This window comes from Dunckerocampus dactyliophorus, chromosome 2, assembly GCF_027744805.1.
Source record: "Dunckerocampus dactyliophorus isolate RoL2022-P2 chromosome 2, RoL_Ddac_1.1, whole genome shotgun sequence".
NCBI lineage: Eukaryota > Metazoa > Chordata > Actinopteri > Syngnathiformes > Syngnathidae > Dunckerocampus > Dunckerocampus dactyliophorus.
Window position 1 is genome coordinate 19,630,542 of NC_072820.1, and position 23,354 is coordinate 19,653,895.

At 44.0% G+C, this 23,354-nt stretch overlaps 2 protein-coding genes across 5 annotated transcripts; one reads left to right on the top strand and one right to left on the bottom strand.

Moving 5' to 3' along the window:
- The first annotated feature begins 306 nt into the window (after positions 1 to 306).
- stard3nl (STARD3 N-terminal like) lies at positions 307 to 3,791 on the top strand. Its single transcript, XM_054767189.1, has 8 exons — positions 307 to 442; positions 887 to 1,192; positions 1,258 to 1,335; positions 1,435 to 1,512; positions 1,600 to 1,653; positions 2,937 to 3,054; positions 3,168 to 3,266; positions 3,348 to 3,791. Exons 2-8 carry the CDS (start codon positions 995 to 997, stop codon positions 3,389 to 3,391), a joined length of 669 nt encoding a protein of 222 aa, XP_054623164.1. The 5' UTR covers positions 307 to 442; positions 887 to 994; the 3' UTR covers positions 3,392 to 3,791.
- On the bottom strand, positions 2,923 to 23,345 carry slco5a1a (solute carrier organic anion transporter family member 5A1a). Of its 4 annotated transcripts, none has more exons than XM_054767184.1 (13): positions 23,240 to 23,345; positions 22,645 to 22,705; positions 22,239 to 22,383; positions 21,820 to 21,922; positions 19,724 to 20,905; positions 14,078 to 14,210; positions 11,761 to 11,981; positions 11,502 to 11,666; positions 11,233 to 11,431; positions 7,257 to 7,416; positions 6,931 to 7,175; positions 6,396 to 6,460; positions 2,926 to 6,230 (listed from the first exon to the last, which is right to left on the bottom strand). In XM_054767184.1, exons 5-13 carry the CDS (start codon positions 20,670 to 20,672, stop codon positions 5,719 to 5,721), a joined length of 2,649 nt encoding a protein of 882 aa, XP_054623159.1. In that variant the 5' UTR covers positions 20,673 to 20,905; positions 21,820 to 21,922; positions 22,239 to 22,383; positions 22,645 to 22,705; positions 23,240 to 23,345; the 3' UTR covers positions 2,926 to 5,718. The 4 variants fall into 4 exon arrangements, with proteins under 4 accessions (XP_054623160.1, XP_054623159.1, XP_054623158.1 ...); XM_054767183.1 differs by having other exon boundaries at positions 19,724 to 20,910; XM_054767185.1 differs by lacking the exons at positions 21,820 to 21,922; positions 22,239 to 22,383; positions 22,645 to 22,705; positions 23,240 to 23,345 and having other exon boundaries at positions 2,923 to 6,230; positions 19,724 to 20,500; positions 20,594 to 21,809.
- Positions 23,346 to 23,354: the final 9 nt, after the last annotated feature.

The window sequence follows — 23,354 nt, forward strand, 5'->3', positions numbered from 1 at the left end:
CCTATGGACAATTTAGAGTCGCCAATTAACCTAACATGCATGTTTTTGGAATGTGGAAGGAAACTAGAGTACCCGGAGAAAACCCACGCACGCACGGGGAGAACATGCAAACTTTACACAGAGATGCCCAAGCTATTGTTATTTTTACTTTCAATAGATATTTTTTAAATAATTCTTTCTCTCATAAAAATGCTAAGTCATATAATAGTTCTTGTGTCAGCTGACTGACTGTATACAGTACTATACCGAAGCATACCGACGTTAAACTTCATATCCAAGAATGCACCGCGGCGCCCACTTCCGGTTCAAGCAGCCAGAGCGGAAACAAATTACTCTTGTTTCTGCTGCGTTTGGGCTCCAATTCAGCTGAACCTGCTGAGGACTGATTTCACAAACTAGAACTAACATATTTTAGGTGGGAGCAGTGAGCGTCTTCTATAAGGTACAGATGACATTTGGTCGTGTTGGTATCTTTGATACCAACAAGACGATGGTTTCTGTTAAGTTCTTTCTGTTTCGTTTCGGCCCACTGAAAGCTGTTAGCGTACGAACAGCATGAGAACACGATTAGATTGTGTAAAGAAACGTTTGTCACGTTTTATTGGAAATGATGTTTCAGTGTGTCTTCCTTACCTTCAGTTGATTTAAGAAGCTATTCTTCACGTTCCCTCACAAATGATGTCTGAAAGATGAAAAAACACAAAATTAGTCTTCATTATTAATATTAGTAATATGACGTTTCTGAGTTGATAGAAAGACATGCAAGTAGGACAAATAGGCATGTTAATACATCACAGCATATCATAGCATTAGATAAGGTGGCAATAAAGTAAGTGCTATGATTTTTTTTGGGATGTCATAACATATTATTGTCTTTCCCCTGCAGCCTGCAGATGGCACATTCAGCGAACAAAATAAGAGTGTGACCTTCTGAATCACCCTCTCACAAACACCAGCGGGCGGGGCCGGCCCTGCCAGAAGGGGGCGTGGTCAAATGGACAGCCGATGCAGCAGCAGTGCCGACTCCAGGACGGCGGTCCGCGTGACCGTCAACTCCACGCCCATGTCGGCCCACGTGGAGTCCTATGAAGCGGCGGAGAAGAAGTGCATCTCCGACGTCAGGAGGACCTTCTGCCTCTTTGTTACCTTTGACCTTTTGTTCATCACCTTGCTCTGGATCATTGAGCTCAACGTGAGAAACACGGCATGAAAAGTTGCACTTGTGTTCAGTCAATGAAAACACATTTTGTCCACCAGGTGAACGGCGGCATTCCGAAGCAGCTGGATGAAGAAGTCCTTCATTACAACTACCACGCCTCTTTCTTTGACATTTTTGTAAGGCTGTTCTTGATGAAAACACGTGACCACACACACACGTGTTGATTTGCTCTCACTTCCTGTTTCGTCTCCTCTCCTATACTTGCTTTCTCACAGCTACTAGCAGTGTTCAGGTTCACCTCGCTCATCCTGGCCTACGCCGTCTTCAGGCTGCGTCACTGGTGGGCCATCGCGGTCAGTGCTGACAAACACCACATTACACTAAGATATAACATCACTCACACTGTGACTCATGGTTCTGGTTCTGGTTCTGTCTGACAGGTCACCACAGCAGTAAGCTGCGCCTTCCTGATTGTCAAAGTAATTTTATCCAAGGTACGTTTATTATCATCATTAAAGGGATAGTTCAGATTTTTTTCATGAAGTTGTATGAAATGACATATGTGTTCAAAAGAGTAACACATTCGCATCACAAAAATGCCAAAAATCAGACCTCACAAAATCGCTTGGCGTTGTATTTGTCTCCCGCCATATCCCTGCGCACTGTCGCCTCTCCATTCTTGTGTATGTGACGAAGACGCTCACATCTACTTCCGCGACGGAGCGCCCCTGCCATCTTGTGTACGTGTATGTTCCACAGGGGAAGAAGACGCAAACGTCTTCGTCACATACACAAAAATGGAAAGGTGACAGTGTGCAGGGATACGGCGGGAGACAAATGGAACGCAGCGCGATTTGTGAGGTCTGATTTTTGTGATGCAAATGTATTACTCTTTTCAACACATATTGTTTTGAGAAGCCAAACTTATTACTTGTGAAACCCCAGCAACTACCTGGAACTACGTTCTTCATCAACAAACTCCAGCCAGAACTGGATTTAGGAGACCAAGTGGGGGGTGAGTCGCTGTTAATGGACTACACTGCTGATGGGGATGTCATACAACTTCATGTAAAAAAAATCTGAACTATCCCTTTAATAATAGTGGTGTAAAGGTATATGTATTCGTAATCGTAATCGTAGCTTTTGGTAAGGAACATTTGGTTCAGTACTGAGGTGTGAAGGACAGGAAGTTAAACATTTACAAAGAAAAAAACAAACAATAAAAAAGCCTAAGTGTGTGAAAAAAGTGGCAATTTTACAAAGATGTACAATGTAACCTTGGTTAGCGTCAATTTGTTTTGTACTAATAACACGACAAAACGTGCGTGATACGCTAACTACCAAATGTACGCAAACCAAGAACCAAAAATCTGAATTTTACGGCAAAAAAGTTGGAGTTTTACAAGAATAAAGTTAAATATGAGAAAATTGGAGAAAAAGGAAAAATGCTGCAGTTGTAAATGATGAAAATCATAATAAACAAGTTTTTACAAAATGTGATTTATTGGAGAATTACCTGCCCGCAGTTTTGTGTCATTTGAAAAATCATTAAAGCCGTTCTACACAAAAGCTAAGCCGTTTTATGTTTAGCATTTTGTTCCCCTACTGTAACCAAAATAAACCAAGCTCTGACCTTAAAACAGTGCCTCAATTGGTGCTGCTGTTTTGGGTTGCAAAAGGTTTGAATGTGCTCAGCAGTTAACTCTTAAATAGAACAAAATGACGTGAAGTGATTACCGTTACTACACATCTGTTTATCTTTTTGCTTGTGTGTCAGCTGCTGTCTCAGGGGGCTTTTGGGTACCTGCTGCCTATCATCTCCTTTGTGCTGGCCTGGATAGAAACATGGCTACTGGACTTCAAGGTTCTTCCTCAGGAGGCTGAAGATGAAAACAGTAAGTAGACCACCACGGCTGACGCGGCCCACCTGCCATCATACATGCTAGTGGCGCAACAGTGTCCCCTTGTCATCATAGCAACCACATCATATGTCCCCACGCCTTCACAGGGTACCAGTCCATCTTGGACGCCAGTGAGCGAGCGCCTCTCTTGTGTCCCGGACCAATGTCTGATGGACAGTTCTACTCGCCGCCAGAGTCCGTGGCAGGTCAGCTCCCCCCTAGTGGAAGTTCAGTGAGCGCACATGACGTGCACAATGAGCTCACGTGTGCTTCTCTTGTTCTTGCAGATACTGACGAGGACCTGGATGACAAACAAGGACTCTGGCACTGATGCATGCTGGGAGGACATTCTTTACTGATGATTACGTCTTTTTTGTCTTCCTGTCAGGATGTCCTAAGAGGACATTTTGAAGGGAAAACTGCCTTACACTTTGTGACATTTTAATGTCGCACATGTGCACACACAAAAACCTTTCTTGATATCAACAGAGGCGCCAGAGGACGTTGATGGAATAAAAGTCCTGAATTGATGTTGGCTTACTTGATAAGCTCTTAGAGGAGTTAAGCTTTGCTCTGCATGAAGAAGGGAAGACGCTGAGGCCAGTAAGATGTTCTCCACTCAACCTGCAGCCGACCTTCAAAATACAACATGAACATCAAGAAAGACAAAAGCTGGCTGGAATTAAATGTGCAGCCTTTCAAAATAAAAATCTCAGAGGTCACCATGTGAACTGTGAAGTTGTCTTTATGCATGAGCTGCAAGTGTGTTTCACAAAAAACAATGTGCTTATCCTCTGAGGACATCATGAAGACAATGAGAACACTGCTTTATTCTTTCTTCACATTTTACTGACAGGTCATGACTGTAAAATACTGATAATAAAAAGGTTGATTCGTAAGCTGCTTGTAGCGCTCCATGTTCACCATCAACCTGATGGTCACATGACACCAGCTCATTGTGGCCTGGAACTGATGTCTCAGTCTACTCATTTTAGACGTAAATGCTTGGACAGTCTTCTGTAGTTCCACCAAATCTTGACATTAAAAGTCATTGGCTGTGTCTCATTTGGTGCACTTAAGTCAATACATAAGCGCGTTCACACTGAAGTACGTTAAATTGCAGTGCACTGTGTTCCCGGATGTTGCACTCAAAATGGTACGTGCAGATGACACTTAGCGCCTCCAATAGACGCCATTGCACTGTGTGTACCCGGGTGTTGCACTCAAAATGGTATGTGCAGACGACACTTAGCGCCGTCAATATACGCCATCTTTGCTCCGTAACGGAATGGGGAGGGGGAGGGGGGCTACAGAATATGATTGCAATTCACCATTAAAAAGTAAAGGAGAAGAACGTAAATTTTATGATTCTCATTTCCGGTGAGTGTACAAAGACAGTAAAGGTTTTGGGAACGCACCACACTATCATTGCATCAGTACATATTGTACACAGTGTACGTACTCAAGTGCACTGACGCAAGTATTCCATTTGAGACGCAGCCTTTGATTTGGTGCTTTAGTTGCCATTGCAGTTGTAAACGTCACCAGCAGGTGTCGACAGAAGACCAAAACTGACGGGCGACAACTCAAATACACTAATGTGACGTCATGGCACAGCTTCAAACCTGTGGACCAAGCAACAGAGGATGTGCATTGAAGCAGGTGTGTAGAGGTACACCGAGCCACAGTGACCCTAAAAAACAAACTCCTTTAACAGATTTAGTGGCGAGCTGGGCTTCCTCTGGAATCATGTGACCCTGTGGCCCGCGATGCTATGACATGAGGGATGCTAGCGAGTTAGTAAACAGTGCGTGTATATGCCCGTGACGATAGGGAGTGAATCAAAGAAGGAGAGGAATACTAAAAACATTCACATTTTTTTCATCAGCGGGAAGCCAATGACTTCTTTGGATTGTTGAGCTAAACTACATGTGATCACATGATCAATCACTGAGGAAGCTAGCCTTCCCTCCCATCATCTGATCAACTAGTGGTTGGTTGATGAACACCCCCCCAAATTCCCCTCCCCACAGCCTGTGTTGGCTTTAGGAATGTGGGAAAAATGCACCTCGTTTTTTTCGCCAGGTTAAACCGTTAATCTCGTACGTATGTGTGGTGGTGGTGGTTGTAGGAGTGGGTGTATGGGAGCATTGTATGGATGTGGAACACACTTCCTGCCTCCATTATGTCACTGTGTCAGGGAGTAGCCAGTAAGTTCAAGTGTCTTCAAAATGGCCACCAAGCATTGTCGTGCACCGTGCCATTGGTCACATGAACACCAGTCTTCAAGGTGAGGGAATCAAACGCACCAGGGAAAGGCGGGTGGAGGTGAGGTGGGCGGTCAGCATGAATTGAGGTATGTGTAGGCGGGGCCACAGTACACCTGAGAGGGTGCAGGTGCTGTGAGGTGACACAAGGCACATGGAGCCCAGTTGCACGTGGAGCCCATTTGAAGGGGGCGGAGTATCAAGAGCAATGGACGTACGCCGTGGTGGCTCATTAAGCAGCGGTCCATCACGTGTCTCCAGTGTCCAACATGAGTCCTTGTCCATTGATGCTTGCGTTTGATCAGCCAGCTTCCTTGCCACGGTAGGCACCAACCACCGCGGTCCAAGTCCTCAGTTGATTGGCTTCAGGTCCGCCTCTTAAAAATGAAAGTCAGACCCGGACTGAGACTTGCTCCAGAGAGCGGGCCGGCGCGGGCGGTGATACCGCAACTGCGGCGGGAGGTGGCGGGGTTATTGCTTTCAGCTCGTTGCCTGGGCAACTCTGGGTGCTGACACCACGGTTGAGGGCACCGGTGCGTGGAGGCACGCCAGCGGGGGGAATGGCATGGTCGCTCCTGGGGATGTTGACTGGGCAGGAGCGTGTGCGGGCATGGCCCTTGTGGCCCCCCGGGTGACACACCAGACTGCCCACTGTGTCGACGGGCGACAAGTGGCGCTTCAGCCAGCGCTCCACGCGCTCCTCCTTGTACTTGATGGAGTACCATGTGAGGAAGATGAAGAGGAAGCCCAGAAACTTGAGACTGGCGGCCAGGCCAAAGTAGACGAAGCGCAGTGACGTCACGTCGTACTCCCAACATGAGCCGTGCACGCCGCAGTCCTGCTGCCACAACATGCACGTGGTGTCAATCACTGCGCCGAAGTAAATGGGAGTTGGGATGTAGGCTGAGCCGAGAACAGGAAAGACGGGTGGAGGAGAGATAAGATGAGGGAGGACAAAAACAATAAGTTAGGACACATACACTGACAGGACACTTCATTTGGTACACTGCATCATAATGTTTCTCATGTTTTGACCCTCTCTTGGAGCTAAATGAGTGTTGTTCTCACCAAGAGTCCTGAGGAGAACAAACTGCATCCCCAAAGCAAACGGTCTCTCCTGCTCAGCGACTGACCTGCAGACACAGCATTTAGCATGTTAGCAGCTAGCATGCCATCAAACTTACCATTTTAGCACTGCTGTCTTTTTAGAGCCCGCCTCCTGCCTGAGACCCTGCTCTTATTTGTCAGCTTCAGTGTTCCTCCACATTAGTGTAACTTAAGTAACTCCAGGAGTTTTAAAAAAAATGTTTGTACTTTACTTTCTTTACTGTCAGGGCCACAGGGCCAACTTTTATTTTGACTTTAGTATATTTTCAAAAGAAAATAGATACTTTTACTGCGCTACATTTTTGAGACATTTACTTTTTACATGTGCTTTTACTTTCCGTGCTTAGGTGCTTAGGTATACATATCATAGGTTTGAGACTCAGCTACTTTTACTCAAGTCATTTTCTGACAAGAAACATTCACTGCCCCACAAAAGGATGTTTGTAGCTAGCTGCCAGGTTAAAGTATCAGTACAGTATGAACAGTATAAAGGTACCTGAGTGTGACGATGATGGCGGAGGGCTGAGCACAGGCGGTGATGAGCGTGACGATGAAGAGAAATATGAGGAAGGGGATGAGGGTGCTGCAGGTGCGGTCGCACTTCCCAGACACGGCGTATCCGTTCTCGTTGAGGTACGTCTTGACGATGACCAGCTGCAGCTGGTTGCTACCCGGCCCGCTTGATGATGGCGTGATGACCTGTCGGCTCTGGACGCAGGCGCAGTCTGAGTAGTTACGGGTCTGGAGGCCACATAATGTGATCAGTCTTGACATGTTAGGAGTAAAGTGAGCAGTAGAAGAACAGAGCTGGTAATGTCTTACGCCGCTGCTGTCATTAGCCACACTGCTGCAGCCGGCCAGGCAGGGGTTAAAGTAGGTGATGCCATCAGAGCCACAAACCGGAGCGTATTCATGGATTCTACAGCCGCAGTTGACGTTGCAACCGCCCGTCAGGTTCCTTTGCGTCATGGTCAGCGTAGGCCTGGAGCAACAACATGCTTACTATTCATTACTTTTCTCAACCCATTCAATAATGCAAATTGACCAATAACTGTGCACACAGTGTATTTTTTTACTCAATAAGAATGCCATTTTACATTAGTGGCTACAAGTGTAGAGGGTTCTAATAATGTTAAAACCGGTATTTAGAAGGTCCTAAATAGGTTTTCTATGCTCTAAATATAAAAATATTCCATTTATAAATCCTTCTTCGTGTAAATTCACCTATCACATTTGGGTTTGGAACCAATTAACTGCCCGTCACACTTATTCAGAATGAGCACAAATCAAGCAGAACCGTCTGGGAAAAAAAAGGTTTGCGCCACATTCCGGAGAGAATTACTACTTCGTAAGAATGCCATTCGAATACTTAGCTTATGTTTCAAACCTGTTTTGAATCATTCTTTCACATTCGACTCGAATGTAGTTGGAACACAGCAGGAATATTAAGAATACTGTTAGACTGCTGTCTGAATATTTAGAAAGCACTCGAACGCCGTATGAGTGACATTCAATTGCTACGTGAAGTCTGGTCGGAACGTGCAGCATCATCAGGAATAGGAGCTGGCTCTTCAGGGGCTTCTTGGGTTGCAGCACCTATGCCTTGTCCAACCCGGCGGCTGTTCCTCACCTTTTTTTCCTGGGCGGCATGACGTGATCTGAATGAGGCAATGCTTCAATGGTGACTGACATTTGAGTGGCAGCTGGCTGAGTTTATACGTGATTATGTGGTATTCCAAATTACATCCGGCCCAGGGTTGAACATTGTTTGAATTTGAATGATTCCAGTTCCAATTCAGATTCCTCATTTCGATTCCGGTTCCTAACGATTCTCGATTCCGATGCTTTTAAGAGTAAGGCTCACGAAAGTTTGCGTGGTTTAAATGAAAATGCTAACCAGAATTATTTTTGAATGCAATGTCTGAACTTCTCCATGAATTGTTTTCAAGATATAAACTTTTTTTGATCAACTTCACTATCAATTTCTCACAGGGCTATTTTAAACCAGTATATAAACATCAAACCATTCAACTTGAATATAAATGTTATGAAGTTTCTTTCTACAGGAGTACACTTTCACAAAAGATGTTTACTTGTGAAAAGCTAATGAAAAAAAACATTCCCACATATGCTTTTGTTTATGTTTTAGTGAGTGTGTGATGCTGCAGCCACTTAAACATGCACAGTCAAACAACTTGTAAAAGATGTCTATGAAAAGTAGACGGGCTAATGTTATCACTTAGCACTAGTATACTTTGTTTGCTGCCTCAATGTTGCTGCTATTTTTTACGACACCCTTTTGTTATAAGTAAACAGGATGTAGCCAACGGAGCTCTTATTTTGAAGACCAGAAGTGTGTTGTGTGGGTTGAGAAGGTGTCTTGACTGTTGCTAAATGAGACTAGCTGTGCACATGACTAAATTTACTGTACCTCCTAGAGTCACAGCTCCCTTCCTTTAGTTACACTGAACTTCCACATCAGCGGGCACCCTGAAACCCTCGGTTACATTGGCATGAGATAGTCATTATTTATTGTTTGACTTCCATGATTCTGAATGCTTCGAGGAAGTCCGACGTAGCACATCAAAGACGAAGTATTCTTATTGCCGCACCATGAATCCGGAGGTGTTTAATCAGCATTCAATCTCCGTTGCAAATGTTGCACTGAGCCAACCGCTATTTTTTATTAGGGTAAACCAAACTTTAGCTGCTTCATTCTTCGTTGGTGCTTGCCGGCTTCTTCTTCGTTGGTGTTCGCGGCTATTTGTGACATGAACATCGAAACTAGGAATGGTAATTTCAACATTAGGGTTGTCAAACGAAAGTTTCCTTGAACTGCACAATTTTTTTAACGCGCGATTAACGTGCACACGTCCCTTGGCCGCCGCCGTAGTTTGAGGAAGCACCGGTGACCGTGTAGCTGTAAGCGGGAGAAAAAAAGAGGTATTTTGAAATGGTATATTTAGCTTCAAAGCCCTGGCAGATGGCTCTCGCAACAAGACCCAAGTTATTTGTAGCTACTGTTGCTGTGTGTGGAATTGTCACCACGTAGTTGTTGACTTGCCAGAAACGCGGGAAGGTACCAAAGCACTGCCTGTATTTTTTTTAATTGTCATTTCTATAGTGGTACCTTGGCATATGAGTGTCCCAACTAATGAGTGTTTTGTTTTGTTTTTTAGATGCGAACAGTCTCTCGGTTGATTTTTTTACTTGGAACTGCAAGCTAAAAGTTGTGTACAAGCTGCTAGTTAACGGCAGGATTAGCCGAGGCAGCTATGTGGGGGCTTCTGTCAATATAGAGCTAGCAGCGCTAGCATTAGCTGCGCACTATCTAGTCATCAACACGTCAATAAAACATACATACATTATAGCGATCTAATTTATTATGCATTGTGTAAAACTAGAACAGAACAACATCGAATTAAAAACACGAAATGAATACAGACCCACCATCTACCAGTATGAGCCTGGATTTGTTTTTCCAGAGAGGTTGTGTATGTACAAATATGAACATTAGCACTCAATAAGGTCATCAAATGTTACCTTTATAACCACATAGAGTAGTATCAGCATTTGGGGGCAAATATGACGTGAAAGAAAGAAGGTGCATTCAAGGACTGTCAAACAAAGTGGGACAAATCGCTGCTTGCATTAAATATTCAAAAACTGGATGATTTCTAACTGTATATTATTTGAAAAAAAAATGAATAAAATAATGGCCCATATTTCCAAAATTGATATCCCTTTACATAAAATTTGATGTCGTTATCCACAAAGAGATTTACATCCCTACTTATTATAGATAAAAGGTTTTCCCGTTTGTGATTATGAGTTAGCTATGGTCAAAATGTCATTAATCATGATTAAGTATTTTATTCAATTGACAGCCCTAAAAAAAATATGAACAATCCCGAGAGAATCGCAATGTTAGTCTCAGTTCCCATATATGCTCGAGACTCAATGCCCAACCCTAATCCAGACTCACTCAAGAGATAATTGGGACATTTCGACATCCACAAATTTAAAGATTATGATGGCATTCGAAGTGAATTCTTTTAATACCTAAATATATTCCAGCAATTGAGATGCATTCCAGCTGTATTCCAGCTAATTCAAGGCACATTTGGAGACATTCTGGCAGTGGCTTCTCGCTTCGGTTCGCCCTTGAATGTGATTGGAATTTTTGGAATGCTGTTGGAATACCATAAGAATATTTAGAACGCAGAGTGCAGGTAAAATACCTGTCAAATGCTGTTCGATATTTTCCCACTTCGAAAGTTTTTAGCATGAGCAAAACATGTGGGCCGGCCACAAGAATGGGTCCGAATATTTGGAATTCCGTTTCATTCCGCCTCTAGCGTGACTAGGGTTTCAACGAGGGATGACTGTACTTTCCTGCAACATTAGTTCCTTGGTATTAGGTGTGATATGATGAAACAATACATCATAATAATTGAAATGTAGGCGCCCCATTAAAGTCTCTAATTGGCTCTCTAATGAGGTGTTCAAGCAGGACGCAGGAAGAGTAAAGAGATGATGGAAAAGGAAGGAAAGAGTAGCGAGAACAAGGAGGGCATCCTGCCAAAGATTCTCTATTCAAAGCTGTTCTTGGATTGGCTCCATGGCCGCCGTGTAAGCGCCTCCATGCACTGGCGGGCTATCAAGTTACCCCGTCGTGACGCGAACATTTGCTTCCTGCCTGACATGAGCCACAGATGGTCCGACAAGGACCGCCACTGACAACGAGGCTGAGACGACGTCAGTTTGGGACCGCACTCGCAGTGTGTCTTGACTTTACCCGGTAGTGTACGGTATGTTGATCCCACCCAGGTTGATGCTCTCGCAGCCCACGATGAAGAGCGTGGAGAAGCAGAGCAGAGACACACCACTGCAGATCATGGCGAGCTTGGCTGACTCGCGAGCGCCCAGTTTGAGCTTCTTGATGATGTAGCCGCCCAGCACAATGCCCACGCCTGCGCTTGGCACGATGATCACACCTCAAAGGGGGAGGAGATCATGTTTAAAACACATACTGTGCTTCAAACCTCTCCACTAATGTGCACCAACCTGTGTAGATGCTGGCGCTGGAGGCGGGGATGCCAAACTGCGACTCAATGAACTTGGGGATGAAGGTGATGAAGGCGGTGACGATCGCACTCTCAGCCGTGTAAGACAGACTAACAAACAAAAAGGTGACGTTGCTCAGGATCCTCACAGCCGCCTTCGGAAGGTCTACAGGAAAAGAGACGGCCCTTGTTTGCTGGCTGACTTTATGTGATCATGTATTCTCAATAAAGTTGAATTGAAAAACAGTGGCCAAGTTTACCTTTGATGTCCTTCCCAAAGCCCATAGACGAGGTGACTGCTTGGCTCTTGCCGTTGTTGCTCTTCTCCTTCAGCACGTCGTCGTCGCTGGACAGCTCGTCCAAGCTTAGCTTTTTCCTCCTCTTTTTCTTCTTGTGTCGGGGGGGCAGCTTCTTGGGGAAGGTGAACATGGGAAAGATGACCAGGAGCATGGCCACGGCGCACAGCAGGAAGCCGCTCCACCTGGGAAAGACCAACAGGAAGTCATGCCGTTGCTGTGTTTTTAGCCAAATGTCGGGAATGACTGGGAATACTGACCATGACTTAGCAGTAAAGACAACAACTTTGCTGAAACATCTTATTTTATGGCATTGCTTTTCTCTCCATCCATCTATCCATTTTTATACTACTGGTCCTCATTAGGGTCACAAGTAAACTGGAGCCTACACAAGCTGACTTCGGGCGAGAGGCGGGGCACACCCTGGACTGGACACCAGCCAATCGCAGGGCACATACTGACAAACAACTATTCATGCTTGAATGTCCAAAGTGCGGCCTGGGAGCCATTTATGTTTTTTTGTGTGTGTGTGTTTTGTGTGTGTTACTGCTGCTGCGACGCTGTAGCAGCAAATATTTTTTTAACATTTAAATTTACTGTCGGCAATTATGTCAACATTAGGGTCGTTTTCACAGGCTTGAACAAGAAAAGCATTAATTAACTTTCAATACCTTTTTCTTTCAGATCGATTGGTGCAAACTTATTTTTTAATTTATTTAATTTGTTGACATGGTTATCTTCCATTTCTGCATACTTTTATTTAGATTCTTGTGTCTTCATAGAATATTCAAACCTGACAATCTTCAAGACATTTTGTGCGTACTCCACGAGTAGCACGCGTTCAAGCGCACTATGTAATTAGGACTCAGGTTTCAGACACAAACCGAACGCAATAAAATGCATACTTGGAGAGCAGCGAGGCCTACAACGGTAATTAAGGGTCAAAATATGTGCAGAGTGCAAAAAATTGATACATTTTGGCAGGTCTGGAGTATTGTGAATGGTTCTTAGCTGTGATGCAGGGCTTTGCCTATAGGGGGTGGTGGCGTTTGCCTGCCAATTACAGCCAACCCAAGTGAGAAGAAGAGTTAGCAAGCCGCATTGTGTGGAGTGCATATTCTAGCATCTTCGTTTTTTTTTTTTTACATGCCAAGAAAAAGCTGATTTGATTTATTGTCGACATAATCAGGTTCCACTGTATTACACTAACTAGCTTTGTGACCTATAATGTTTTGTTCAGATAGCTATATTGACCTACAGTACATTGGATTGCTTTTAGTATCCTTACTAGAGATGCGCAATATTGGCTTTGATATACCGATATTGTCCAATGATGCTGATATCAACAGATACCAATATTGGGAGCTGCTCTTCCCACAGACTAATGTCAGGTTACATCTCGTGTAATGAATGAACACATTTTGCTTCTTTCACTGTGATACCACTGGATGCATTTCACAAATAAACAAAATTTATGTGAAATAGGACAAATACTACAATATGGAATACAAGTTATTTTGAACATTTTGCCTCAACAAAAGTCATTTAAAAAAGTCATGACCAATAGTCAACTAAAATAACGTGCTTTCCCACTATCAACAACTAAGAGAGGGTTACTCTTTTGAATAAATTCACAAATAAGAATCCAGTTAGAAAATGATGGTAACAATACCATTTGGAAAGCTGCACATTTCTATGTGCCACAAACATTGTGCAAAGTATAGTATAAAGTATGCAAAAAGTATAAAGTATGACAGTGTGCAGCTCGTCATCACTCAAGCGCCAAAATCATTGTCGGCAGAAAAATTTATCCAGATATGAACTGATAATGTCGTACCCTGTTTTTTTTATTTAAGAAAACTAGGTAAAAGTGATGTTAAATGTTGAGTTGTCCATTCATTTGTTATTTGTAATTATTTTTGCATGTAAAACTATAAAATGTGTTTTGTGTTAACATTTTTGGGTGGCTGGAAAGGATTAATTGGATTTACATTATTTTCTATGGGAAAATTTGCTTTGGTTAGAGTCTGTTTTGGTTTGAGTCTGACCTTCTGGAATGGATTAATGACATTAACCAAGGCACCAATGTATCTCATTTTATGCCAATATTGGCCAATGTTATCGGACATCCGTAATCTTTAATGTACAAAATGTATCAGCGTGGCCCCCCCTTCCTTCAATTTTTCTGTGCATGGCCCTCACTGGAAAAAGCTTGGCCACACCTGCCTTATTTCATTGTGTCACATTTTCTTTTTCTGCTTCTATGGTTGGGAATTCTCACCAGTTTCCAATGAAGCGGGGGTCACTCTGGTCAATGTTGACCATGGTCTTGGGGTCCACGTAGAAGCCAATGAGGACACCCCCCAGAAGGTAGCCGGCGGCCGGACCTAGCGCTCCCATCACGTACATGATGGCTAATGATGAGGAGAGAAGAAGACTGTCATGGCTGCAAGATGCTTCAACTTGAACAAAAGAGCCATGAACAAAAATATAAATTATGATCCTTCCAAGGACATTACAGGAGGTTGATGGGGTGGAGGTTTCATTTCATTTCATTTCAAGTGATCTACGCAGACTTTCAGGATGTAATCTTCATCATACGTAACAATTATGATGAAGTTCTGACCACTGGTAAGTGAGAGGACCATCAATATGGATGTCACTGACAAACTTAATGTGTTTAATATGTTACATAACTTCTCCACCAACAGTAATGGAGGACAATAAAGGCTGTGTGAATGCATGCGGGTCACATGAGCATTAGCAATAAGATTTCTCCAATTAGAGGGAATTAAAGGCGTACATTCCTTGGCCGGCCTTGAAAGCCCACATCGGGTCAGGTGGTCAACGTCCAGTGGGAATGTTAGCTAAAAGCACCAGGAGCACTGGGTTCATTAAAGTAGCAGCTATGTAAGACAAATATGGAAATAAGACAGAATTCTTCTTTCTAGGGTGTCCAAAGTGTGGCCCACAGCGACCTATTCTTTTTAATTCTTTTTAATTAATCATAGACAGCATTAGAGCATCACACAGACAACAACTGGCCCAAATCCCCACAAAATGGCAGACTACCTATGTGTCTTATATTATAAGCTCTGCGATGATTATGTGCATTTCAGCCAGGATACGCATGCTCACAAGATTTGGTACGTTTTTGGGTATGTTAAAAGCCAAAAAGGTGATTTAGTTGCCATAATAATAACAATAATAGGAAGAAACAATTTCAAGAGTCACTTTGCTGAAATGCAGGTTGTTTTTTTCTTTTCATTTATTTCATAATCTATGTTTCCCATATATTCATGTATTAGCGGTGCCCTGCCACAAATAAATTTGGTGCGCCACAAATAGATTTGGCACTACCTCTTCGCCCTTGCTCATAAACACATTATAATGGGACTGTCTGTGAATGTAGCTTGTTGTTCCAAATCTGTACCGTAGATGGCATTGTAACTCTGCTTCTTAACACACCTCATATGCACCTGGTCTACCAGAGAGTAAGAAGACATAACAGGAGGGATCAGTGTTGCCAAATTAGTGACTTTGTTGCTATATTTAGCGAGTATTCAAAGCCGCTCCACCTGGGAAAGACCAACAGGAAGTCATGCCGTTGCTGTGTTTTTAGCCAAATGTCGGGAATGACTGGGAATACTGACCATGACTTAGCAGTAAAGACAACAACTTTGCTGAAACATCTTATTTTATGGCATTGCTTTTCTCTCCATCCATCTATCCATTTTTATACTACTGGTCCTCATTAGGGTCACAAGTAAACTGGAGCCTACACAAGCTGACTTCGGGCGAGAGGCGGGGCACACCCTGGACTGGACACCAGCCAATCGCAGGGCACATACTGACAAACAACTATTCATGCTTGAATGTCCAAAGTGCGGCCTGGGAGCCATTTATGTTTTTTTGTGTGTGTGTGTTTTGTGTGTGTTACTGCTGCTGCGACGCTGTAGCAGCAAATATTTTTTTAACATTTAAATTTACTGTCGGCAATTATGTCAACATTAGGGTCGTTTTCACAGGCTTGAACAAGAAAAGCATTAATTAACTTTCAATACCTTTTTCTTTCAGATCGATTGGTGCAAACTTATTTTTTAATTTATTTAATTTGTTGACATGGTTATCTTCCATTTCTGCATACTTTTATTTAGATTCTTGTGTCTTCATAGAATATTCAAACCTGACAATCTTCAAGACATTTTGTTGCTATATTTAGCGAGTATTCAGACCTCTAGATTCTGTTTTTCAAGAAAGCAATTAGTGACAAATCTAGTGATTTTTAATGGTCTTATTGGACACTTTTGAAGACTATCATGAAAGTACATACCGCCTCTCTCAGTGAGCAGCCTGTGCTGCTGCAGGTTAAATGCAGTCACAGGCGGCTCCGCCTTGCTTGTGACAGAAAAAAAACACAAACAAGAAGCAACAGAAGAAGGTTCATTTGTATTTCTAAACATATTTGTTTTGCTTTTCATCTTTTTTGCTCAGTTTTTGTCATAGCATGGCCATTTTAGCATGTTTAATGCATTAAAATGTGAAGAAAATCAAAGTGGCCCCAACACCCTTCAATTTTTCTCTATGTAGCCCTCAGTGGAAAAAGACCTCCCTGCTCTACTGCATGTCCTACCTAATAAAGTGTTTGTCATTGTTCCAGACAACCCCTGAGTGCAGTCATCCTCCTCAAAGATATTCCCGGAACGCCAGCAGTGCAGTTACTCACAGACAAAGCGACTGCTTGGACGCATGTTTCCTGACCTCGCGTCTCATTACATCATCAGGGAAGATGATGATGAAGCACACAGAGACAGGATTGAGGGATTTCCAAGGGGGCCCAGCAGCATGCAGGATAATCCCTCATCTTGCTGGAGGAGAGGGGAAACCCCAGCCTGGCAGGCGTTACGCAACGTGATGCTTGATAGGATAAAATAGAAGCGGGAAAATCACTGCGGGAATGCTGAGCAGAGACAAATGGATGTGTGATGGACAGGAAAGAGCAAGATGATGATGAGGATGATCTTTCACACTGTTGGACATTTACGTGAAAGATGCTCATCATTACTCTGAGCCATGTGACCTTTGCCCCCATGAGGAGGATCAGGTGACCTCTTGACATCTGTCTGGACCACATCAAGAGGTCAGAGTTCATGAGTGCTAAGATCGCGTAAAGCCTGAGCGCTCAATGAGCAAACGTGACTTGATGGCCAAAAAGGGGCAGGGTGTGTGGTAGCTACAACACAATGGCCATCATTAGTCGTCAATCACGGTCCACTGACTGACCTGCTTAGAGCTCGGCTCCTTGAGTTCATGTCAACCGGCACCCCCAGGCCCAAATCCAGCAAAATGACCAACAACCATACAAACAATAATAAACAGGACCTTTATTCTGAAAGGATGACGGTCCATTTCAGCCTCCGCTGGGGATGTTAAAGCAAAGCTGCATTTTTTTTTCTGCTGAGCGAGGAGTCATGTGACCAAGAGTTTGGAGACACAGACAGCGGAGGCCGGTCAGGTCGGGCCGACATGAAAGGACAAGACACAATGAAACGTTGTGTGCCATCGTGGCGTTGTCACGGCAACCTGCTGACACAGCGCTGTCTCCTTACCTCTTCCCAGCGGGTCAACAGTGCCCACATCAGGACCCAACACGCCGTGAAATGTGTGATCTGGCGGCCCGCCCTGACACATTTCTCCTGGACAGATTCTGACCAATTCGCACTCATGGGACACTTCATTAGGTGATAAGTCTAATCAGATGCATTAGCAAACATTCTGCTTTTACAAAGGCAGAATTTCTGAAAAAGGTGTTGTGCAGGTGTTACTAATGAAGTGCCAAGGGAGTGGATGTTGATCTTTAGTTGATCATCATTTCAACCAACAAAAAATACTCGTTAAAAAAGGATGCAGCACAAGTCAAACATGCTAGATTGCTAAGAGTAACACACCCAACACCCATAATGCAATTTGATAGCAGTCACCCTCTCACACACACACACACACACACACACACACACACAACTTAATTGCTTCTTGGCCCACTTAACGCATCTTTTCCTGACATAAAAAAGAACGATTCTGCCACAGTTTCATTATTAATGAGGTATATTAACTTGACAGTTTGCCTTGCGTGTTTTGTAAAAATATCTATGTTAATAACAGTATATAGCAAAAGATGTAACATTCAATTTTACAAATGTTGTTTTGTGGTAACATGATGGTTTGTGTGGGGAGATGCTCCACTTGGCCAGCACAAAGACGCACCGAGCAGCTAAGACAACAGCACATGTGAGTTGCCATGACCCTCCACACCAGCAGGTAGTGCTGGTTTGAATGGGTCATTACAAACTACATCGTGTTACTTCATTTGTGTAACTATGAGTTGTATATGATTATGGTGTTAAACCCACATGGGCTGAGAGCGCAATGAAAACGTCAAGCGTGTCTCTCACACGGCAGACAAACAGAGGGTCTCTCATCGGACTCACAAAGCAGGCCTGTGCTCAGTTATTCCCGCCTTTGGGCATGAGCTCATATGTAGGCTACTGCATAGCAGGCCGCCACTGAGCGGAATGTTTGGCCCACAGCTGACGGCGATAGCCGTGTTGGAGGCAAAGACAGAATGTTCCTCTCAGCAGACAGCAAGTTGCCCACATGGAAGTCTCACAACTTCTCACTCACACCTGGTCCAATCAGACAACCTGTAATGACACAGCCAGACTGACCCGCACTGGCTGATGGTTCCTGACTAAAATGTTCTGATGTTAACCTAAAATAACTTTGGGACTGTTTAAGCTGGACCACAGCCATGAAATTCCCCCGATGCTTTTCCGAGCCATCCATCGATCGGCCTTGCTAAAAGTGAATGTGGAGAATAAATGAATTGAGCTGTGGTCCATCGCCATGGCGATGCTGCTGAGTGGACAGATTGACTAAAGACATCATGTGTCTCTAACACAATAATAAAGCTAAGTAGGCTAAGAGCATAAGAGGACTATGAGGACACAGTTGACCCTTTGTGCGGCGCTGGTGGTGCGGGTCCCATTTTAGTGACGGTTCACTTCCACAACTTACATAAAGTTATTTATTATTATTATTTGTAGCCAAACATCACTGCGTTCTAAGTACGTTCATATATTTGTCCCTGAATGCAACACGTCTTCCAGCCAGCATTCCTCCATCCCAGAGACAGCTGAAGGAATGCTGTAGTCGTCCTGCTCAGCAAAAATGCTCTCAGGTGACTTTAGCGAGGACGAAGACACAACAGTCTGTTGTCTATTTAGTCCTCAACGTCTCATTCGTCCACAACACTTCTACATTCCTGAGACCACCAATGAGGACTTTCCATGTCAATGTCAACACTTATCTAGTATATTTTTACTCCACCAGAAAGACCTCTCTTGTTGTCCATGTTCAGGAATGTAAGCCCCGCCTTCCTTGTCCTTTTCTGTCCTCGTTTATTGCTTTGATTAAGCTTCAGCTTGTTTGAGGCTACTGGGGTGAACACTCCTCACCATTTTTTAATGGTGGGACAAAGAATGACATTTGGCGATAACAGCCAGAAGTTTGAAGAAAGTAATTTGTGGAAAAGACACTATGACAGTATGCGGAGGAAAAGAGAACATAGGCCTCAATATAATACTGAGTAAAAAGCAATTAAAAATTCTGTTTTGCCATCTGGACACAAAACCAAACTGGTTGGTTGTAGCGTTAGCTAAATCAGGCTAAGCTAACATTAGCATGTGTGTTTATTCTACACCTGAAAAGTGTCAACAGCAAGTAGAGCCTTGCCAAGATGAATAGGTACCATGGGGCTTAAGTACGATAATCTCGCGCTATAATTCTGCTTGTGTTTTATTCAGTGGCCAGCAGGGGGTGACTGGTCCAAATAGGAACTGTGAGGTGACCATTTCCTGTCCAAGCTTACCTAGATAAAGTGAGGCATTCTCCTTCTTGACGTTGTCGTCCAGGTAGGTGGGGCCCAGCGTGTAAATGGGCGTGGAACCCATACCAACCAGAATCTGGGCGATGATGAAGAGCGCCACATAGAGGTTGTGCTCGTTGCCCTCCTGGTCCCTAGGACAGGAACTGATGTCCACGCGGTCCCTGCCGTTGGTGTTGTTGTTCATGCAAAGACCCTCATTGGCCGAGGACGAGTTGACCTCCTGGATCTGGTAGGGTGGGGAGATGAAGTGAGGTAAGGAGAAAAGGGCGGCGCCCACGGCGATGAAGACCCCGCCCACTGCCAGCCAGCGAGGCCTCTGACCCCGCCCACCAAAGTAGCTGATGAAGACGACCACCAGGAGGCTGCCAATGTCAAAGCAGCTGACCAGGAGGCCGGACTCGGAGCTCCTGAGGCTATAGCGCTTCTCGATGGTGGTGATGACGCTGCTGAGGTAGCCTGACACCATGAGGGACTGGATGAAGGTCAGGTAGCACATGCAGAACAGAAAGCAGCGCGAGTCCTGCAGGATGAGCGCCAAGTACTTCCTGCTGGGCACGCCCAGCCTAGCCAGCCCGGAGGACAAGTAGCCCGCGGGCTTCCTCCTCACCACCTTCTTGCCACGCAGCACTGCCGACGTCTCCGCGTACGAGCCGGGCCGGTTCAGCGCCGACTTGCCTGCCTTGGGCAGGTAGTCAGTCCTGGAGGCAGCGTCACCGGCATCCATGTTGGCAGGCAGCTGGATGAATTCTGAGCTCTCCTCTGCCATGATGGACACCGAAGGAGACAGTAAGGTTTCCTCTGGAGGCGGCGTTGGGTTTAACACGGGAACACTTTGACATTTGACGTTCGTACCTGGTTCCTCCGTCTCGCTGGACAGCCCGTCCTCCTTGTGAAGAGACACGGACAACTCAGCCTCCTCTTGCTCTGTCATTATTGTGTCCCCCAGGTCCAAGTCTAGAGCGCTTCACAGGCTGCTGGCCATGATGTCAGCTTTTAGTAGAGCTTATCTGCACCTTTCTTTATCTCCTGCCACCGGGACGAGGCCTCCTATCAGGTCCGGCAGCAGCTCCAGAACCAGGCTGCGGTTTGTCCTAGTCCTCCGCTGGGCTGCTGCTGCTGGGATGAAGTGAGCCTGCGGAGGCTGCAGAGATGCTGCATCCCCGCCTGCCCTGCCAACGGGATCACACTGTTACACTTGCCTCCCCCTCTCCTCCCCCCACAGTCAAGGGCATCTCCCCTCCCAGTCTTATCGCCTCCCTGCAGGCTGCCGCTTACTGCTCATTTCCACGTCCAAATCCCATCAGCTTTGTGTAGAAAAACACAATTAAAAATACAGAATGGGCGTCAAGTGGAGCGTCGAGCGATCGGTCCTTCAAAGGTGTGAGGTGACGAAGCAGTGAGGACGACAAACACCGCAGTGCTCAGCAGCTCTATTCAAAACACATCTATAGCGGAGTGAACAAACTCGACGGAAGTCACTGCTTCAAAATAAAACGTTTTACACTTAGCGATATAAATACCACGGTTTGAGCGCGAATGAGAAAATTCTGACTTCCTGTCGTTATTTTACACAATAATCTATGAAGTACAACTCTGGTATTAACAAATTAATGTGCTCTTATTTTAATCGTTCTCCCTTGTCAATTATATACGAGCTATCAAGATTGATTGCCTTTGGTAAACATTGCTCAGTGGTAGTGATCTGCTGATGAATTCGACCAGTCTAAATTGCATATACTGTAAATAAAGACCCCCTTTCATTTTAATTCAAATGTGGACGTCAGTAACAAGGCAGAGCATTTGTTTGAATGGTGTGACCGACTAGTCGACAAACGTTAACTGCAAATGAATAGCTGACAAGGTGCGCAAACTATGTAGCGATCACAATGAATCCAAAAACGATCATTTTTAGCCGTTATCGTCGTAATTACCATAACAAAGCCTCACACTGAGCCGGCGTCTTATTGTGAAGAGTATCCTCAGGATGGCACTGCTAGCATGCAGCTAGCCCATTGAGGCGTCATACTGAGGTTGAGTTAAAAAAAAAAACATTAATGTCGACTCGAAGCTTCACTAACCTTATACTCTCAAACGATGATGTCCTTACTCCGTCATGTCAGAGTCACTTGTTAATCGCTGTGAGCTGGCGAGTGACTGAAGTCTCATTGGAAGAGCTGTTGGCTGCAAAGGGGTAAAGAAAAACACCGGAAGCACGATGGGTTAGTCTTCACGTTAAAAGCAAAACATAAAACAAAAAACAACATTCACTCAAATAAAAACACTTTCCTTTAAATGTCATCGACACAAACATTAATAAGACATTAGGGACATTTGAAATCGTGTGGCCTCGTATTTAATTGGGAAAAGAGGCATGTCGTTATTTAAAGGTCACACAGACAAAAGCTTGTACACTAATTTTCCCAAAACATATAAAGGTCACGTACTTAAAAAATAAGTTAAACAGCTCATTATGTGAGAAATGGTTAGACCACCTTACATGAAAGTACTGACTCGAGTGACTTTGCTTATGTAACGGGCCACGGCGCCCGTGTGACAGTTGTCAGCAGCTCTATATGGACTTCTGTAGTAGGAGGTGTGTAGACCAAGAGGTGGACACTCATTGGGTGGCTTTCATGTTTATTCTGAAGGACAAAAGAATAAAATAAATGTGCTCCCTACTGTACTCTTCTGCACACTCATCAATGCCAAGCACATTGTGTTTTTCATATATACAAAATACAGGCATTACATTTACAATATGTTAACATCGCATTATTTTTCAACAATTTACATGGAAAATACAAACACTGCCGACTAGTGGCCAACGTAAGTAACTGAGTGGGGAGGAGGGAAGAGTGATTGAAGAAAAGTAACATAAGTGAGTATAAAACTTTAGCACATACCTGAAGGACAAAATAATAAAATAAATGTCTTCTCTTCTGTACTCTTCTCCACCCTCATCAACTACGGATGTTCGGGAGGAGCAGAAGGGACAGAATGAAAAACAGCGAAGTACAAAGAAACCATTAAAAACGTGAGTAATTAATCAGCAAAAATAAATAACTCACTGAGATAAATTTCATAAATACAATTACTGAATGATAAAATTCACACATTTAGGAAAAGTACATAAAGTGCATTATTTAGAAATGATGGGGAGAAATACAGTAGTTAGCAAAGCCTGACCCCTAATGGACTAACTAAGTAGTTGCAGATTATAGACGTATACAGTATGTGAGTAGAAATATGTGAAATACAGTCAGATGGTGAAGGCATTGATAGCGTTATTGTATGGTGTAGTAAGTATTGTACTTCACCGCTGGCGGTCGTTGTTGTTCCATAATATCATTATTTATAATAATTTGAGTGTCGAATCTGATTAAAAGTGTCATCGTTGTGATCAATTATGATTGTAATCAGTCAATTAAAAAGTGCTGTTAAAAGACAAAGAACCCAGTCACGTGATTTCGGTCAGATATTTAATCAGCCTTTTCTTACATCTAATCAGCGTCATCGTTATTTCACAGCAGGATGAGCGCGCGCACGCACACTTTAGTCAAGCGTGACTTGAAAGAGGCAGCCGTCATTTTCGTACAGGTGTGCCTAATCAAGT

Excerpts from the sequence above, each read along its gene's own strand:
- stard3nl (XM_054767189.1), top strand. The coding sequence starts at position 995 with ATGGACAGCCGATGCAGCAGCAGTGCCGACTCCAGGACGGCGGTCCGC. Across the intron at positions 1,336-1,434 it reads CCTCTTTCTTTGACATTTTT|CTACTAGCAGTGTTCAGGTT; the intron begins GTAAGGCTGTTC and ends GCTTTCTCACAG. Across the intron at positions 1,654-2,936 it reads TCAAAGTAATTTTATCCAAG|CTGCTGTCTCAGGGGGCTTT; the intron begins GTACGTTTATTA and ends CTTGTGTGTCAG.
- slco5a1a (XM_054767184.1), bottom strand. The coding sequence starts at position 20,672 with ATGACAGAGCAAGAGGAGGCTGAGTTGTCCGTGTCTCTTCACAAGGAG. Across the intron at positions 11,432-11,501 it reads CAGCGCCAGCATCTACACAG|GTGTGATCATCGTGCCAAGC; the intron begins GTTGGTGCACAT and ends TCCCCCTTTGAG. Across the intron at positions 6,461-6,930 it reads GCCATCATCGTCACACTCAG|GTCAGTCGCTGAGCAGGAGA; the intron begins GTACCTTTATAC and ends CTGTGTCTGCAG.